General features: G+C 33.4%; 1 protein-coding gene across 9 annotated transcripts in view; it reads left to right on the top strand.

The window, feature by feature from the left end:
* Positions 1-20,789, top strand: part of AKAP9 (A-kinase anchoring protein 9) — a 144,201-nt gene that overhangs the window by 93,541 nt on the left and 29,871 nt on the right. For 6 of the 9 annotated variants that reach the window (XM_019716634.3, XM_074340714.2, XM_019716663.3 and 3 more), the window contains 7 exons: positions 8,216-8,378; positions 9,198-9,410; positions 10,385-10,423; positions 11,814-12,046; positions 12,986-13,105; positions 16,221-16,397; positions 17,061-17,165. In XM_019716634.3, coding sequence (XP_019572193.3) covers positions 8,216-8,378; positions 9,198-9,410; positions 10,385-10,423; positions 11,814-12,046; positions 12,986-13,105; positions 16,221-16,397; positions 17,061-17,165 — 1,050 coding nt within the window. Of the gene's footprint in view, positions 1-4,417; positions 5,254-8,215; positions 8,379-9,197; positions 9,411-10,384; positions 10,424-11,813; positions 12,047-12,985; positions 13,106-16,220; positions 16,398-17,060; positions 17,166-20,789 lie in introns of those variants that run through there. The other 3 variants (XM_019716652.3, XM_019716627.3, XM_074340715.2) reach the window with 2 other exon arrangements.

The raw sequence follows: 20,789 nt of genomic DNA, 5'->3' as shown, positions 1-20,789 counted from the left end.
ATGTCATCGCTGTGACCTTGATGAGAACAGTTTCATGGAGTTGATAGAGGAGAAATTCAAACTTCAGAGAGTTAAAGAAGTAGAATTGAAATAGAAAGCAGTTCCATGACACCTAGCTGTGAAGCAAACAGGAGAGCAGTAGCTTCAGAAGGGGGCACTTTTTAAAAGGTTGAAATCATTTATATGGAGTCGCAATGGAGACGTTGACGATGCAGGACTGGGGATGGGCTATGTGGAGCCAGGTACTTGGGAAGGGGGAGGATGGAAAAGGTTCCACCAGAGCACAGGTGGAAGATGTGGCCTTTGGATCAGAGAGACCTGGCCTCCGTTGCGATTTGACAGAAGGGTTACTGCAGCTGGCTGTGGGTCTGTGTTTGGTGTTGAGGAGGAGTTTCATTGAAAAGGCCCAGTAGTCTAAGTAAATATTGTCAAATTTCAAGGTTCTTTCCTTTTTAATGGTGTGGATTTATATGTCGTATAATTATAGTAGAAGATACATGATTAAGCCCTGTACGTAGTTTTAAGGTTTTAGGCTGCTTTAGGTTCCATGGGTACTTTCTGCTTTAATAAAAGACCTAGTATGCATTTTCTTTACTAAGTATCAGGGCATCTGCCTTATAAGCTTTTATAATATCTATTGTAGGAGTTTTTTACTTTATTTGCTTTGACAAGTCATTTGCCCAATGGTATATCCAAATCTATATAATAATACATTTATTTTTTTGAGATATTCAGCAGCTTATTATAAAATAGGCTTTGTGTTATAAATAATACATTTATTATGATGGATTTTACTTCTCTTTTGCCCAAACAGGCTACCATAAAATTAGGCTAGTCAACCTATTGCAGTTTCTTGTTGTTTGGGATAGCATTCATTATAATATGAGGAAAAGCTTAGAGACCACCCTTAAGCCCTTAGAAAGGTGAATCTCTTTAACATAATTTTTATTCACTAGTCTCTTTGTGGTTCTGCAGAACAGTTATCTTTGAGAGTGTGGTTTCAGATTCTTGATTTTTTGGGTCAGGCAGAAATACAAATAGTCTGTTCTGTAAGAATAGTCTTTCAGCAATTAAAAATTTCCAGAATCCAGAGGGACTGTTCAGAGCCACAGGAGATTATTTATCAAGAGATTCTTTAAGGCCTTGGAAGAAATGAATGAATAAGGAATTTACTCCCACAGAATGATTTTTATTGTAGGCAACTCTCATGAGTTTATTTATCATTTTTAAGAATAATGGATGTTAAGCTACAGGTTTCTATATTTACTCAAAAAAGAGACTTTTCCTGAGGATGAAAGAGTAGTGTAAATTAGGATTTTGTTTTGTCACGTTTGTGTTTTATAGATAACTGCAATCTAAGTGTTGAAACATGTTTTGCCATTAGGTGTTGGCCCCAGTGTGCTTATTATAAGCGTTGGTCAGGGCTCTGTCAGGGTATTGTTTCAGGGATTCATTCTCTGTATTAAAGAACTTAGAGTAATAAGTAAATCAAAATCCGAAAGAGAGCAACGGAAGTGTTTTACAATGTGAGGGAAATGTTTATGGGAAAAAAGATTAAATAGCTTGACATTGTACAATTAAAGCTATTTAGTTTGGGAAACATATCTCTATACTGTAAATTAAGCCTTCAAATATACATTAAAATCTTGATTATCTGAAACAAAACCTGGGAAAAATGAGCTAGTCTGGATATTTAGCAAAATGTCCTACATATTGAACTCATTTTAACTGGTTTTTGATTGCAAAAGTTTTATGTGCTTTCCAAAATTGAATATCTACATATGTATAACTTGAATTATTCTAATTCAGAGTAATCTGTCTGAACATTAGCTAATATGATGTACTATCAGTTAATATACTGTTGTTAGAGAGCTATTTGCCCCTATTCTAAAGCATCTTAACTGCTGTTTTGAGTCTTTTTCCCTCCTGATTTTACTCTTATTGTCTTTGTGGTTATTTTGTATGTTCCTAGTTACGAACAGATTACACACACACACACACACACACACACACACACACACACACCGGGGGTGCCAAAAAAATGTATATATACAAGTGGACATTTTGGTCAGCATTGCTGAAGCCGTGTTTGCCGTAATCAGAAGTGTCTGGATGCTGCTGGTAACCATTTTGAGCACCTCTTGTAATTGCAGAAGTCAGATGTGACTTGTATTCATCTTTTGTTATTGGTATATATTGAGTATTACAATTTTAATACAGTTTTCCTTTCTTAAAATGTGTATACATTGTTTTGGCACCCTCTGTATATGTGTATATACATATACATATGAAATCTGACACTTAAGTTTGTGAACTCATCCTAGAAAAAGTGCTGCAGGCCTCATTGCTGAGTATCACTGCGGTCACCTTCGAAGTACTCCCCTTGGGAAGCTATGCACTGATGCCAGTGCCTAGTCCACCCTTCAAAGCAGTTTTGGAACTTTTTCTGGAATGGCCATCACAGCTGTCATTGTATTATCCTTGATGTCCTGAATGTCATCAAAATGTCTTCCTTTCAATATTTCCTTTATCTTTGGGTAAAGAAAGAAGTCATTGGGGGTCAGATCAGTTGATTAGGGAGGATGTTCCAGTACAGTTATTTGTTTACTGGCTAAAAACTCCCTCACAGACAGTGCCCTGTGAGCTGGTGCATTGTTGGGATGCAAGAAACCATGAATTGTTTGCGAAAAGTTCAGGCTGTCTAACTTTTTTATGCAGCCTTTTCAGCACATCCAAATAGTAAACTTGGTTAACTTTTTCCAGTTGGTACAAATTCATAACGAATAATCCCTCTGATATCAAAAAAGGTTAGCAACATCATTGCAACAAGGATCTCAAACTTAATTGTCCGACCTTGTATACACGCACACATGTATGTTTACACATGTATGTTTACATGAATGGAAACAAGTGTTACATGTTTTCAAAATGGGGGGGAAACAGTAATGTGAATTATTTTAATTCAGGGTCACCATTCTGAACATGACTTAGTATAATGTGCTGCCATCAGTTAATACACTGTTATTATGAGGGTTGTTTGCCCCATTCTGTATCATCTTAATCTACTGCTTCTTGAGTCTTTTTTTCCTCCCTAGTGTTTTCTGTCTTTTCTTTGTAGTTAGTTCTTCCTTGACCTAAATGTTTCTATTCATAAAGGGATACTTCTTACTTTCAGGGTTTTGTTTTTGCTACAAATAAGAGAAATTGGACACCAGATTATCAAAATAAACTAATTTGCAGAGGGAGCTGGGAAGGAGTGTTCTGAGAGATGTTTGACATGCTGAGCATGGGCCCCACCATTTCATAAAGCTGAGCAGCTAGATTACGGATGGTTTTGTATCTCCTGAAGCCCCAGTAATGTCAAATTTAGCTGCATCAGTGGTAGGATTCGGCCTCTGTCTTGTGCAGATGTTAAGACGGCTTCACAGACTAACTGGAGGACTCACGTAAGAAAACACAGTAAGCAGACATTGGTCATTGTCTAGTCCAGAATGGAAGAGGCAGCTGCCCCTTCTTTAGCACACACCATCTCACTGTAGATTCTGTGCTTCTTCTAGAAAATCTTGTTTTCTCTGCCCTAATTCACCTTGAGTCTTGGCTCACCTAACAATTTGTGTAGTGAAAGTGGCTATAAAATGGATTTTTGTTGTTAATACCTCCTTGCTTTAATATGGGTTTTCCCATTATAGATAAAAGGTTTTGTGGGTTTAGGATATTTAGTTACTAGATAGAGAAAAGGCACCACAATGAAAGCTTTTTCAGTTATTTAACACAGCTTTCACTATTGAGGATCTTTTACTATTAAAAAGTAAGTTCATCTTTTAAAATTTTGAGTGACTGGTTTATTTACTATTGCTTAGGTTTCTGAAGCTACAGGAAGACTTTTGTATACATCTTGTGCTTTTAAGTTTTAGTCAAGAGTCCATAGGATATCTTAAGTGGTATATTAATAATTACTAACTATTATATACAATACAGTTTTTTAAAAGAGGGTCCCCCCACCTCCCCCCTTTGACATTCGCTCTAAACAATTCAGTGTGGAAATAGGTTATGACTAACCTATCTACATTTAGTTCTAGTAACTGCTCAAAAGAATGAATAGTATTTCTAAGGAAATATCAAAAAGAAGTACTAACTTAGTTTTCCAAAAATAATGATGGTTATTTCATTAGTTGAAGAACCGATTGGTGTGGACTCAAACCTGCTTGATTCCACATTTTTAAATTAAAACAAAAATTGTAATGGGGTGGCAAAATACTATTAATAGCTTATCTTCGAAGCATTACAAACTTGTCTACCCTTTTCAAAGCTCTGACGTGGAAGTTGGATCCTGTTAGGCAGGCTTTTTTGTGGGCGTATTAATTCACATTCCACCTGTCAGGGTACCTATAGGTAACGACAGTAAACCACACCCTCTGTTCTGACCTTTCCTCAGGGGACACTGACTAGAATCCTTTGGCTCTGCATGAGAGGCTGGCTATTTGAATAGCTCAGTACGAAGAGCTTTTACTTTTGAATTGAGTGAAGCAGCAAGACCGAGGGAAATAATGTTGCAACTACGTTTCTCAGGACTGCTACTGTGGAGAGGTTTAAAACTGGATCTTTCCTGCTAGGTTCGACTTGGAAGGGTTTCTTATTTCCATAGACATCTTTCCACAGGTTTTTTTTTTTGCTCAGCTATTTAGATATTTATATTTTTATTCTATTCTTAAAGGATTTAGTTAATCTAGTTTAAAAGGTGTTTGCTTGCTTTTATTTTTGTGTTTCTGTTGTTTTCTGGTTTTTTGATGAAGACTGAAAAAGACCTAGTTTTTTTGTGTGTTTTTTTTAGATTTGTGAGGTTTTTCTTTCATTGTTCAGTTTTCTCAATTAGTTTTGTAATGTTTATTTGATAGTGCTAAAAATAAAGAGAAACTTCCATATTGCTATGGAATAAACTGAAAATAAGTTTTTAATGGGGAAAACTGATAAAACAAACAAGGAAAATTGGTAGCTGCATCTCCTAGAATGGATTCTTACAGAACCTATTTAGCAACTGTCAAACTCAGTGGCTCATGGTTGGAAGAACAAGATGAAGACATATATGAGGTTGAATCTCGTGTGCCTTTACCTCATCCTTTTCCTCTGTGTGAACATTTGGATGAAAATAACTCAGTAATTATTAATACTTCTATTTTTCATTTTATTCATAAAAGAAATGGGCACATATTAAAGCTTATTTCTAAAATTTCACTGCCTACCCCTCCTTATTCAGTAAGTATTAAAAATTTTGTTTTTTGTACTTTTAGCTGTAGTTTATACTTTGTTTTAATATGTTTAGTTAAAAAAAACTATATTGAAAAATGAAGTTTAAATGTCTTTAGTCAGGGTAAATGGACTAGAATCTTGTTTTGTTGTTTGATGTGTTACTACTTATTCATCCTGGATATATTATTGAAGGGCTAAATTTCTTCTGAGAGCCCCAACATGGCTATGTTTTTAATTCCAGAAAGCAGACTGAGAGATTACAGTTCTCCCATGCCACACAAGCTGTTTAAAGGGATTCTGCTTGTCCTTAAGAATCTTGCTTTTATATGTGTATGATGCCAACCCTGAGTAAAAATGGAACGATTATATTTGAGGGAATCAGCACTGTGGAACCTAAAATAACTAAGTGAATTGACATGGAGCCAATTAGGAAATGTTTACCATCATACGGCATATTGGCCGTAGTTCCAGACAGGAAAACGGGACCTGGATGCTACTTTTAATTTTATTGGTAGCTCAGCTCCCTAAGGAACTTATTTTCAGTGTTTTTAATATGCCTACTAATCAAGTGAGGAAATACTTTGTTTTATTATTTCTGTGAAATGTGTTTTATTAACATTGTTCAGGGTAAGTATTTAGCATAGTTAATATTTCAGGTTCATTTGAGACTTAAATATGTTGTGAATGATTCACTACAAGGTATTCAGCACTTTTTATGACTTTGATGGCTTTAACTATAATACACTAGCTAATGTTTAACAAGCCAGATGGTTTTCAGAACAGTTTTGTGACCGCCCCTGAATCTTTTATATTAAAGTGACAGAATGTTTACTGATGCTTTATACATACTTTTAATGATTGATTTCTTATATTATTTGAAAATATTGAATATGACATTTTTATATATTTCATATTTAGTTAAGTAATAGTTATAGGCAGGACATAGATATTAGGATTAAATCATATCTCAACTGGATAAAAGAGGGTTTTTTAAGTATAAAGTATTTAGATGAACATTCGAAGGGAATCTCTTATTCTAATAAAATACTGGTACCAACTGATATAATAAATGAAATTTCTTTACTAGATTTACTGTATTTGATTCTTCCGATTTTTTTGTTTCATTTGTAAAACAAGTTATTTCTTGTGGTTTTATGGTAAATATTTAAATGCACTTTAAGGCTGGTTTAGATGCTGTCAAGAAGCAGAATACAGAAGCAAAGACTTATTTAATTTTCTTATCTAAAGCAAGAATATATTTTGTTGTAAACACTCTGTTGTAGTTGTACAATAAGTTGAAAAAGGAAAAACGACTCATATCCTTTTTAGTTAGAGCTGTGAACTCTTTTAGCCAGTTCATGTATTTACCAGGCAACCATTTTATAATGTACAGAAAAAAATTACATATGTACATATAGAAACAATTGATATATTTTTAAAATATAGGCTATGACTGTAAATTCAGGAGCGTAGTTGTATAAAATTATTTTATAGTTTATGGTCATGTTTCTTTGTAATAGAAATTAATGTATATTATCTACACTTAAAAGAAAATACTCTTACTAGTCTAAGTAAATATATAAAATTTTTATCTTTGATAAGGTAACAACATATATATATTTTAGGAAATATATGATTTAAAATGTATGCTTAATTTTCAATTATGAGTCTTAAATATACATGTTATTTCCAAGTAATAAGTTGTGAATGATATTTAAAACATCCTATAAAAAAATGATTGCATACGAGAGATTTTAGAAATTAATTGAGTATCTATAAAAAGCTTTGTTTATTTAGTAACTATAAAATCAGTTTGCTATGGCAAATACCACTCAGCTGTGAAGAGCAGACGTTTTTAAGAATAAAATATTCCTAAATGTTATAATTTTATAATACATTATTGATACCTGACTATTAATTGGAAACCACTACAGTTGATTCATATTTTAAGCTTAAAACGTGGTAATATTTTTCTGATATACTAGGTATCTATAAATTTACAAATTCTTATGATGTTATTGTGAGCCTATTAATGTATATGGTCATTACTTTTTTAAAAAATTTTAATAGTGTTTATAATCTAGGACTAAGTAGTCAATCTGTGCTCAGATTTTTTTCAGTATAGTTGTTTCAATAAAAATAGATAAGGAGTCAGCAGCCCAGAAAACTGAGGCCGAGATAGTGCTTTTCTACAGTTTCATGCAGCTGGTAACAATGATCACTGTTTTTTTGAGAGCTTTGGCCTTGAATCTGTACAATACTTGACTGTCATCTAAAAATCGTATAATAATGTAGTCAGTATGTGCCAGTGACAACAGTTTAAGGAAGCTGTGTTTATGGGTAATGCCTCTGTGTTCTGAGGTTTTGAAAATAAAGTGAATATGCATATAGAGTCTTGTAGATGTTTCAGAAATGGGTAAAAACATAGGCTTTTTAGTTAAAACATGGGTTATAAATGTAATTTCATTTTGTTTTGCCACTATGACTTTTATTCATTGATGCCACTGTATTAATTACATATAATTAGTTCCCTACAGTGTGTAGTAGGAGTCACAGTTAATAAGTAAATGTTAAATATAAAAGAAATAGTTTGTCATATAGCACAGTTACATAAAATTCTTTAGCAAATACAAAAAGAACCTATGTGTCATTAATTTTGTATCTCTCTTTATATGATAGAATGTAGATCTAGTGATGTAAAGTGGTTTATTTCCAAAAGAAGCATTATTTTATTGTTCAATAAAACTAGAGTGCATCTTTTATGGAAAGTTGTACACAATCTAGTTGTCTACTGACTTATCCTACCTGCTAATGCTAGCATGTACTAGAAATATTAAATGACTGCAGTTCAACAGCATATTTTTATTTTTATTTAAAATCTTTTTTTAAGCTTTAATGGGGAATGACACTGGTATTCCCAGTACTTCACTTGTCTTCCTTCATGTGTATACTTTCCCTCCTTGTTTAGCTCGAACATGCAAAAGTTACACAGACAGAGTTGATGCGTGAGTCATTTAGACAGAAACAAGAAGCGACCGAGTCCCTTAAGTGCCAAGAGGAACTGCGAGAGCGCCTTCATGAGGAGTCCAGGGCCAGAGAGCAGCTGGCTGTGGAGCTCAGTAAGGCTGAGGGTGAGCAACTGGCCATTGGCAATGGAGGGTGGAGAAATTTCAAGTCTAAATATAGAGATTTTGATGCAAGCCAGGTTTGGAAACCACCAGTCTACTCTAATTTTGAGTGACCATTGAAAAGTAGTTGTAATTTGTTTTCAAATTACTCCAGATGATTTTTACAACTATCTATATTTTTGATTATGAAAACTACTTAATAAGAGTTACAGAAAGTATAAAAAAAATTTAGAAAATACAGAAATGGATGATGGTGAGCTGTTACCATACTCCCACCTTCCTAAGACAACTCTTGTAATTTAAAGATAAAGAAACTGTAGCTAAGAGTAAATTGTTCAAGGTTAACATTAAATGGAGATGCCAGGGTTGAAGCCTCCAAAGCGCCGCACTGTTTATATTCTGCCATGCAGTTGTGGGTGTTAGCCTTCTAGAATCACTTAAAATATCAACTTTTTCTACTCTATTTAAAATGTGATTCAGTTCCCAAGAATCTGATTTATATTAAGCTGTCCTGGACCCTATCTATTTAATCTATTTAATAAAGTGAGTTATACCCTGGGTAACATTATGTGATGCATTAGCATAGCAAAGCAATAGAAAGTTCAGAGGAATTTCATATTTAGGCACAATGGTTAATAAGAAAATGGCTGGATTGAGCATAACCTTGTTGGCTGCTGTTAGCAGGAGCAAATTCATCTAAGACTTTTAATAGGTTGGAATGATTTAAAGTTTTGCTAGCAGTATACTCCTTTTATTGTTTATATAAAACCTAATGGTAAAATTTGAAATAAGCAATAATCCCATTCCCTGTTAATTTTTTAGGTGTCATTGATGGCTATGCAGATGAAAAAACTCTTTTTGAAAGGCAAATTCAGGAAAAAGCTGATATAATAGATCGACTTGAGCAGGAGTTGTTATGTACAAGCAATAGATTACAAGAATTGGAAGCAGAGCAACAGCAGATCCAAGAAGAAAGAGAATTACTGTGCAGACAGAAGGAGGCTATGAAAGCAGAGGCAGGCCCAATTGAACAGCGTATGTATTTTTAGACTTTGTATGACATATTCTTTAAAAGTTCAAGGTGGCTTCCCCCCCCTTTTCAAGTGTCATTATTTGTGTATTTTATATAGGGATTAAAAAATTATAAGAAAATCTCCCTTATTGATAAATGTCTTACTAGCCAACCATGTGGAATCAGAATTTTTTTTTTTCTTTTTTCTCTAGCAACTTTAACAGAAAAAGAGAATTCTTCACTTCTCCTCAAACCTCTGCCTCAAGAGAAAGTTGCACATAGTGAGACAGGATATTTCTTAAATTGTGTAATATTTAGTTCTTTTAACAGCAGAAAGGCAGCAAAAATGTGTACTTGGATTAAATAACTAATAGCACTGATCTGACACTAGTAGTGAGCAGGCGGGGGTGGATTTCGGCCTGCAAGAGAAAGATGAAAAGGTCAGTCAGTGGCTGTTAGAAGCGGGCTGACATCTAGTTTAATCTAATGAGTTTAAAGAATGTACAAATTTACAAGTAACCTTTAATACTTTCTTAAATGAGAAAGTAGATAATATCTTGAAGTAAGTTTAGTAGTAAAAACTTAAATGTTAGTCTTTGTAGCAATGGAACTTGAAATCCTTATTGTATCCTCTCACTTTTATATAACACATGTAGTTAGAATTGTGTGTAGTTTTACTAGTGGAATTTTATCAATTTAGAAATACAACATATATTTTTGTAATATGGTGAAGTTGTTTCTGGTTGTTTAAATTTGTTTAATACAGGTTTATAGAGTTGAAATTTTTAATGTGGAAAGTATGCGTATCACACATGTAAAATATTCAGGAAACACTGGAACGTCTCTAAATGTTACCAAAGATAATAATCAATAATTTCAACATTTACTTCTAATTCTTTTGTGTGTGTATGTGTGTGTTGTCCTATTTCAGAAAATAGAAGACATGTAAATTATATTTTTGTTCTTGTGTATATTTTTGTTTTTTCTATTCATATAGGACTAGTAGATGCTGCAGTCGATGCAGCACCTGGATCAGGTGTGTTTATACAATTGCATGGCCAATCTTTGGGTGGTAAATTTACAACTCCAAAAATTGGATGACCCTTGGATTTTCAACCAACTAACATATCTCTAATTTTGCTGTTGTGTTTCATACTTACAGTTTTTCTCTTTAACGAAACTTTTCTTACAATTAAAATACATATTTATGTTTGAAATTAACCATTAAGATTCATAGTCATCATCATTTTATTATATCTATTTTTCCACAGTTTAAAACCATTTTGATTCTTTTAAAGAAAATATTGTTTTATTAAAATAGTTTTTTTCTTTAATAAATATATTAAACTCTTGCAGCCAGCCTATGACTTTTTCAAGATGCTGTTTTTAAATCAAGATGTATATAAGATGATGGTGTCAATAGAATCAGTGAAATTTAGTATAGAGATTTTGGGTGATTTATATTAACATCGAAATCAGTATTGTTTTAAAACCAAAGCTAATTTCTATAGATTCCTAGTCCTGAGTACGGTGTTGGCAAACCAGTTAGTATGGACTCTAGGATTATGTTTCTTCCATTTTCTTCATTAGAGGATTGTTGTACTTTTCTATATATACTTTATTATTGTACGATTAGTATTAATAATAGCTAACACTTATATAGTGTTTATTATACCCCAGGCACTATACATATAGTAACTCATTTGATCCCACAGTAACTCTTAGAGATCAGTGCTATTACTCTTCCAGTTTACATATAAGGAAATTGAAGGACATCATAAGTGTCACAGGGAGATAAGTAGCAGAGGTAGGAGTCGAACTCACAATTTCTGCTCTGAAGCTTTATACCACATACCTCTTCTGTCAGTTTTCCCTTGGTACACATACATGTGAGCATGCAAGACTAACTCAGGAATATGGATCTAATAAGGAGTAAGACTAACAGGAAATTCTGATTGCAGTTGTATTTCTTTTTCTGTAACTCTTAACTTGCCTTGGTTAAAGATTTGCAGTATTTGATCTTCATGTGTATTTGTATGCATATAAAAGTGACTTTATGGGTATAGAATGAATTGATTTTTGCCTGAGGTGAGTCATTTCTATGCTACAATTTAAATAGACTTTGTCCTTTTCCTCATAGTAAAAGTGGACCTTTTCTTTTTGGTCATTTGATGTGGTGTTTTCACAAAAATACTTTTTTTTGTGACAGGATATGATCTTTTTGTTAATTCTGTATAATTTTATTGATACCACTTGCTTATATAAGGGATATGTTATTTTCATAGGAATATTTTCCTTTTCTACGTGTGTTTGAAATAAAACTCTGATCTTTTATTTCATGAAGGTAAAATTTTGTAATGGGTGATTTCACTGTCATAATAACATCAGTGTGATTTAACTTAGTGTATTTTTGCATTTATAAACAGAATTACTACAGGAGACAGAAAAACTAATGAAGGAAAAACTAGAAGTACAATGTCAAGCTGACAAAGTACGCGATGACCTTCAAAAACAAGTGAAAGCTCTAGAAATAGATGTTGAAGAACAAGTCAGCAGGTTTATAGAGCTGGAACAAGAAAAAACTGCTGAGCTAATGGATTTAAGACAGCAAAACCAAGCACTGGAAAAGCAGTTAGAAAAAATGAGAAAATTTTTAGATGTAAGTATTCTCAACTTAAATACTGATTTTTCTCAGTGGAATGCTACCTGCTGCTATTCTAGGTTGTGAATTTTAAATTTTGAAGAGACTCATGAATTCTAATATTTCCATCTTCATGTATCGTCTACCAATTAATTGAAAAGTACTATTCCAGTTAAAAATTCTAATAATTGTTGTGCAGCAATCAGAATTAAAAGCAGTACTGGTAGGTTATGAGGAAGCCATACTAGTTAGCCTTTCCAAGTTAAGAAGTTAGAAAGTTTGTCCTAGTCTTTTGTTTAAGCAACAGCCAAACCCAGTGAGGATCCCAAGAGGTAATTGACCACCATTGTTTCACCCACAAAAAGTACGCATGCAGGTAACAGTGTGCCCTTGGAAACAAGGGACTGGAACAGTTGTCATGTTGTCATTACTCTCTTGCCAAAAGATGTATCTCTACTTTCACGTGGATTTTTTTCTTTGGGGTTTCATTTAAGCCTGCTATTCTCTTCACAGATCAGAGAATCAGATTCTTTCACATTTTATAATTTTAGATGTAAAACCTAGATTAGGATGAAAGAAATTTATTTACTAAACAATTTGTTGTATTTATTTTGTTTAATAACTAAATTAACAATGGAATTCCTCCATTGTTCCAAAAAAGTAAATTTAGTTTAAGGGCAATATTTTTATTTCATTTTGTATTTTATATTACTGGAATAAAAAATGATATGCTTCAAATAATACTTAAATGCATAAATTTTTACGAAAGAGCCCATGAAGGCTCTGTCCCATATAAAAAAGTTTTTTGAAATGTTATCTTTTTAAACCTTTTGGTTTGGGGTATTTTGTGGTCATCGGTTGTTTGTCTTCAAACAAAACTATACCTATAAATAAAGGGAAATAATAGCTTCAATAAATATTGTTTCTTCAGTTACTATTATTATTATTAAACTTTAGGAGCAAGCCATTGATAGAGAACACGAGAGAGATGTATTCCAACAGGAAATACAGAAACTAGAACAGCAACTTAAGGTCATACCTCGATTTCAGCCTATCAATGAACATCAAACTAGAGAGGTAAGAACTTTACTAATAATGTCTACCTTATAATAATTTGTGTATTGTATGCAAAATAAGATGCATATTATGAAAAACTTACAAAGAATTCCTTCTATTGTATGTAAATCTTCAGAATCAAAATTAAATGTTGTTTCAACATAAGAAGGTTCTTAACCTAAAAATTGTTTGTATCGCAATTTGGAATCATTCTCACCTGCATTTATGTTCTAGTATTGTCCAGTTAAACAAGCTTTCCTACTCATTTTTCTATTCCCAACAAAAGGATCAAGAGTTTCTGTATTCAGTCTTTGCTTCCCCATCTCTTATTTTCTTCTCAATATACTTCAGTGAAATTTCTTGCCTCTCTGTCTCAGTGGAGTTTTCTTATCCTCTGCTCTGTTGAAACTGTTGTGTGAAGATTCCCCTCGTGGATATGTTCAGATTACCTCTCTGTCTTTATTGTGCATGACCAATCCGAGGCATTCATTACAGCCTTCTTCCTGAAACACTTCCTTTTCTTGGCTTCTGTGTCACACCTACTTCATTGGTCTTTCTCTGGTCTTTGTTTTTTGACTTAAAATAAATGATGGAGTACACTTGTCTTAGTCTTGGGTGCCCTTTTCTTCCCTATTTATATTGTCTTCCCAGGCAGTTACATAGGAGTGACTCCACATTTGTATCTCCAGCCCTAACATCTCGGTTGAGCCCCAGACTTGAATATTCAGCTGCTCACTCTATGTCTACTTAATAAATGTCTCAAAATTAACAGGTTCAGAAGAGAGCTCTTGATTCCTGATTAGCCCCCACCAAGAAAGACAAGAAGAAAACATATTCCTTCTTTATTTCGGTAGATTTTACACCATTGCCACCTTCCACATTGCTAAGACCTAGATTTCATCCTTGATCCTACTCTTTTTTTTCAGCCCCTACTTCTAACCTATTGGTGAGTCAGGTTTCACTACATTTTCCTATTCTTTCCACTTTTATCTCCCTAAATCCTACCTCTTGTCATTTTTTGCCTAGATGATTTTGATAGCCTGCTTACCACTCTCCTTGCTTCTACTTTTTCATCCCAACTGTCCGTTTTCTCCTCATATGGAAACATAGCCAAAACTCCATATTCACCAAATGAATGCTACATGAATGAGGGAAGATTCGTTGTACAAATTGCTAAAGATGACTTGTTATAGTTGTAAAGAGAGTGTGCTTGGGGTTAGACCATCCCATTTTGAATCATGGCTTTGCCGTTTACTAGGTGTTTGACAGAATCTAAGTCACTTTCTAAAACTTGTTTACTCATTTCCAAAATGGAGACTGTAATGAACCCACCTCATAGGAGCACTGGCATGGTACATAGTGAACATTTAAATTTAACTATTGCTATTTCTGAAAATAATTTTTATTTTTTAAAAATTTTACCATATATAATTTGATGCAGTTTACTGGATTTTTTTCCTCTTAAAAGCATTCCAAAGAAGTATAAAATGCCTATAAACTTGTTACAGTAAAATGTTATCTACATTCCCATGGACTAGAAGTAATTCAATATAGAACAGCATTATCTGCTAGAGTGGTAGAAAATTATCAATCCCCACAGAGTTTGTAGTTAGGTCGTTATTTCTAACAAATATATTTTCACCTTTTGAAAAATAGCCGTGTGTTTGTTGAAACTCAAAAGAATATTTAAGTTCTAGAACTTATCACCATTTCCTATTATTTGCTTTCTTACATTTGAAAAGTGTGACCAACTTCATTCATGAAACTTCAAGAAACAAACAAGGATGTGTATATTTGATACTCTCCAGTAACATTGTGATCCATTTGTTCTCGCCTTACCATGTCAAATCTGGTGCCCCAGCTTCTGATTTTCTCAAGATTAAAAGAAAAAACTAACTATAGTAGTATATTGTACCACTTCATTGTGCCTGTTTTGTTGTCTTTTCCTTTAACCTTACTCCAAATCTTAGTCTACCTATTGTTAAAGTTTCTCCTCGGTGGCTTCATTACTGTCATCCTCGAGCATAGATAATTATAGATAAGCTTACATTTCTTTTAATGTTTTGAGGAATAAGTATCATTTTTAGATAATTCCTCAAAGTATCTCACTGAAATAGGGTAAAATTCCTTTTTCATTTTTCCTTCCTGTCACATTTAATAAGCTTTCTCTCCTCACTTGATCAGAACTAATTTCATAAGCTATCTTATTCAATTTCCCTGTATCCTTCCATCACAGAGCCATTTACTTGAATGGACCTGCATATCAGAATCACTTTCAAGGTACAAAGATCACTCTCATCACCCCACATTCTCATCTCTATTCTGGGCTGGTGGAATGTGTAGGCTGAAAAAGCTTTGCAAGTGATTGTATTAAAGCACCCCCAGCCCCTACCATCCCTGCAGTATTTAGAACTATTGTGTTATGTATTGATGGTAACCATTTGTGGAAAGAAAAATAGAATCCATGAAAGATTTTTTTTAAGGTAATCTTATCTCACATAAGAGTATGAGTTGGTACTATGTAAACTTGTCTTTATTACGTTATAGTGTGGTTATGCCATTAGAGGTTGTAATTCAACATTATTTAAAAGTTATTTTTTTCCTCCTAGCTAGAGAAACTCTTAGTCTTCAAATGAACTTTTTTAAAAGGCTAGTGAAAGCACTATCATTTTTCTTTCCTTACTTGTCTAGTGCTGCTTAGTTTTATCCACTCACAAAATGTCACCATACCGTTTCCCCAAAAATAAGACCTAGCCAGACAATTACCTCTAATGTGTCTTTTGGAGCAAAAATTAATGTAAGACCTGGTGTTATTATATTATACTATACTTATATTATATTATATTATATTATATTATATTATATTATATTATATTATATATTGTATTATATTAAAGACCTTATAATAAAATAAGACCGCGTCTTATATTAATTTTTGCTCCAAAAGACGCGGTAAAACTGATTGTCCGGCTAGGTCTTATTTTTGGGCAAACACGGTAGTTGGAGACAATAGTTGCTATCCTTATAAAAAATAAAATTAGCATAGCATCTAAAAATACTTTTGCAATGACAATAGATGTGTTATTAGCTTCCTGACATTTTTTTAATTTACAGTTTTTGTTTATTATATTTACAGGTTGAACAGCTAACAAATCATCTGAAAGAAAAAACAGACAAGTGCAGTGAGCTTTTACTGTCCAAAGAGCAGCTCCAGAGGGATATACAAGAACGGAATGAAGAAATTGAGAAACTGGAGTGCAGAGTAAGGGAGCTGGAGCAAGCCTTACTCATTAGTACAGACGCTTTTCAAAAGGTGTGACATTTTCTTTGGGTTGATTTTTACAGTGTTTTAATGCAGATTACTCTTACTTAAACAAGCATCAGTTCTTTTAAATAAAAAATTGAACTATTGACTTTTTGTTGATGTTATTATATAATGTATATGTCTTCATTGACATCATAACCGTTTCTGTTTATTCTTATCTCCAAATATTGCTTGCATACCTTAGTCCTGAAAAAGGCAGATTAGTTAAACCAGAAGAATTAATTACCCTTTTAACCATCAACAAGGTTGTGATTCTAAAATAATAGCCAAATGAAAAAGCTGTGGGCACCAGTTGAGGCTGATGCTTTACCCCAGACTAAGGAATGAAACCTCTTCCTGATATACTGCAAAAACGGAAATGAATAAAAGAAGAGCAGGATAAAGAAGCTTGGGAGAGGGGCAGATGAGGGGATAGCCTTCATTTATCCGGGGAGGGAATAGCCTTCATTTATCCGGGGAATGAATTTTAAGAATGTCAAACATTGCTGTATAAAATACACTTCAAGATTGAGTATCTGTAACTTTTTTATTATTCACTAATGTAGATTATCTACTTCTAATTAGAGAAATAGAGTTGCTACTTCTCTAATTAAAAAGGAAAATCAAGATTTAATGTCTGAAATTTTGAGAAAATTCTTAATGTATTTAAAGGTAGAGGACCGAAAACAGTTTGGAACTCCAGAAGCTAAAGCAGAATTATCCCTAGAAGTACAATTGCAGGCTGAGCGAGATGCTATAGACAGAAAGGAAAAAGAGGTAAGGAGTTTATTTTTAATGATAAAATGTGGTTTGAATTATGAATAAGTCACCTTGAAAATATCATTTGAGCAGAGTGTAGTTTATGGCCTAAAACCAAAGTTTAGACTGTTTCTTAGCTCATTGCCTAAGTTGACCTTGAAGACAAGAAACATTTGAACAGATAGCTGGTATGTGAGGAAAAGTGTTCCAGGTAGAGCGGACAATGAGTGTAAAAACCTTGATACAGCAAGAAGTTTTGATGGCAAAAAGGAGGCCAATTTGGTAGATACGAAGTGAGAGAAGAGGAGAATAGAGAGAGAGAGAGATACTCACTAGTGTTAGGGCCAAAGGCGGTGTCTCTTTTCTTTTGACTTTTCCATGGGCTTTGAATTATTGCCACTTTACTCTGGGGTTTTATTTTTAAGTTGTATTGCCCTGGGAGATTATAGTGCTGTTTTAAAATATACTGAACAATATAGTGTTCTTAATATAAAAGATTAATAATAAAGTAATTATATAAAGTTCTCCTATGTTTTCTCCTCCACCTTCCAAAAAAAATTCCACTTTTAAAACAGTAGTACTGGGGGTGGCCAGTTGGCTCAGTTGGTTAGAGCGTGGTGCTGATAACACCAAGGTTGTCAGTTCAATTCCTGCACTGGTCACTGTGAGCTGTGCCCTCCTTAAAAAAGTGAAGAAATAAGACAGTAGTACTTTCCAATTCCTTTTTTTTTTTTTTTTACTTTTCAATTTCTAATGAAATTATAGGTTATTTAAATCTTTGTCTACTATTAGTTTTTCTAAAACATTCTGTATTCTATTGTTTAGCTATATCATATCATTTAAAATGTTTAAAAATTTCTTAATTTCATTTTTCTCTGTATCCATATAGTTTTCTCAGTACATTTAATATATTTTAACAAATATTCATTGAACTTAAACAGTGTATAAATGTTAATAAATGCTTTGAAAAATACAAGAATGATTGAGACATCAGCTAAAACTACCACTTAGAGAACTTGTAGTTTAGAGGAGGAAACAAACTATAAAAATGACTTATAGCAATGATCCTTTCCATGAAAAGGATTATTTTCTCACTAGTACATAATTCTACTAATGTTTAGCTGAAATATTCCTGTTTATTTCATTTTTTGGTTTTTCTAGGAGAGGCAGTGAACACTTTTGTTTATATGCAACCCCTATACAAGTATGTTTTTAAAAGAATTAACATTTAAAGATGTACCTTACACTGCATAGTCAAAGTAATTTCCTTCTCCCAAAAAAGATGGATTTTCAAAACTGGATCCAAAGCAATGATAATTCATTATAGATAGTTGGTAAAGTTTACTAATTTTTTATTTTTATTATCCTTTGAACTTTATAACATTACTAACACCTTAATATCTTGAAGTAAGTACCCAATTACTGTCTACCTTTTACTCAGTAACATAATTGTTTAGAACTGCAAGAGCCAGATGAGACAGAGCCAGACATGTTGAATGAGTAAAGGGTTAAACTGACAGTTGGCCCTGGTCTACTATTTTTTAATAACAGTGACAAGCACTGTGTCAGAACCCACTTACCTATAAGTGCAGACTGAAAGCCAGGAACATAGAATTAAAACACATTTCTTTTCATGAAAATTACTTAAGCATTCTCTCCTGCACTAGGCAAATGTTTTCAGGTATCTGATGGAGTATAAATATAGGATGTCTATATGTCATTATATTTGAGATACCTTCCACTACTCTCATAGCCTAAATTTGTGTAAAGCTTTTTTTAAGTTTATTACAATGTTTAGAAATGGAGAATGAATAGAAAGAGAAGAAAACTTTAAAAGAGGAGTTTCAAGATGATAAGAGAAGGGAAATAACAGAAATACAAGGAAGAATTTCTTTAAGAAAGCGATGTCTTCAATAGGTTTTATTTCTCTGTAGAGCTAATGAGATCTAGTTTAGTGATGTAATAATAGTAGTTAACTTTGTTTAGATCTGTGCTGGAAAATTTAAATGCCTTGTGTTATTAATCTTTATGCTATCCCTGAGAATTAGGCTCTATTGTCATCTTCATTTTACAGATAGGACTAAACCGAGCTAAGCTTAAGGGAGATTAAAGTAACTTGCTCATGGTCACATAGTAAGTGATTTACCAAGAATTCCTCCAATTTATTTCACTGATTCTGGAGTTCTGTGCTGCTGTACTTCCAAAGCCTGGGGGCATGTTTTGCCTTGCTGGTAGAAGTATTAAAAACCGTCATTCAACATTTATTGAGCTCTTACCGTGTGTAGACCATCACTGTCCAACCAGCACTGGACGGACTTTAAGGAATCTAACTGAGGAGACATATAAACATTTGAAAGAGATAAAAACACTTAAAAAGAAAACACAAATAGGTGCAAATTAATGTGATCCAAACAGTCTGGATATCATTTGGTAACTAAAGTAAACAAGACTAAAACAAATAGCTACCATTCTATTTTTAAACCTTAATATTCTTCTGTTTTGGGGTTGTTACAGACTCAGTAATAAGACAACCTGAGACTGAAACTGGAGTCTGACTGAATAAAAGGAAAGAATGCCCTACATTGTCATTTTTGGGAATTGAAGGCTTGCTGTGATGCCTCAAGTTCAGCTAGTTATAACAAGAATGTTAGTACTTTAAACCAGTGCTTCTCTAACTTCAATGTGCATATGAATCCCCTCAGGATCTTGTTAAAATGAAGATTCTGACTCAGTAGATATGACGTGGGGCTTCAGAATCTGTGCATCTAACACCAGGTGATGCCAATTCTGCCCCAGGGAACACACTAAATAGCAAGGTTTTAGATCACAGAGCTAAGTATTTGACTTTAAACTATTGTATCATAAAGAAAATAAATACCATGTGAGGTAAGGCAGCAATTTTGAACTTACCATATCTCTGTATGTGTTGAAATAGTACCTTGTCATCAAAAGTAGTTGTAGAAGATAGGGATAGATATAAATACAATTATATACAGTAACTTGGAAGAAGATATAATCATCACAATTTTCAGCAGACTAACCTGATAATCATATATGCACAACTAAGTATATTTAAGATGTGTTTACTGAGTTTAATGTCAGTGTTACAGAAAATAATTTACATATGAGTCTTAGACATTAGTTATTAGAAGCAGAATAAACGATAGTTAAGAATATCAGGCTCCAGAGGTAAACTCCCCAGGTTCAAAAGCTGGCTTCCTCATACTCGTCTTCTGACCCCAGGAGTGCTCTCTCAGTGGCTCCCTTCCTTACGTCTGAAATGAGAATAACCCTAGTAAAGATGTCATAAGTTTATTAAGGGTTTGTTACATGTAAAGCACTTAATAATAAATTGTCTATGACTGATGGTTATTACTATAGTATCAATACTATTTCTGTTAAGGAAATATTAGGCTGAATAATTTTGAAGGTGTTAGCCTCATCACTGCCAAGATTTGGTTATGATTACATGCCTGTGTGTAATGCCCCCTTTCAAGTTCTAAGGCAATAAATGTTTTCTAGACTGCTCTCTGAGCTGAGCTAGCTGCCGCTACATGCTGCTCCCGGATCTTAGGTTGTTTTTAATGCAGCAATTTGATCATCAGATAAATACATATTTGCAAATCCATTAATTAAATATTT

This window comes from Rhinolophus sinicus, chromosome 4 (assembly GCF_057876585.1).
Source record: "Rhinolophus sinicus isolate RSI-liver-muscle chromosome 4, RSI-T2T, whole genome shotgun sequence".
Lineage (NCBI taxonomy): Eukaryota > Metazoa > Chordata > Mammalia > Chiroptera > Rhinolophidae > Rhinolophus > Rhinolophus sinicus.
Note: the sequence above shows the minus strand (reverse complement) of the source record. Positions and strands in the feature narration are given on the sequence as shown.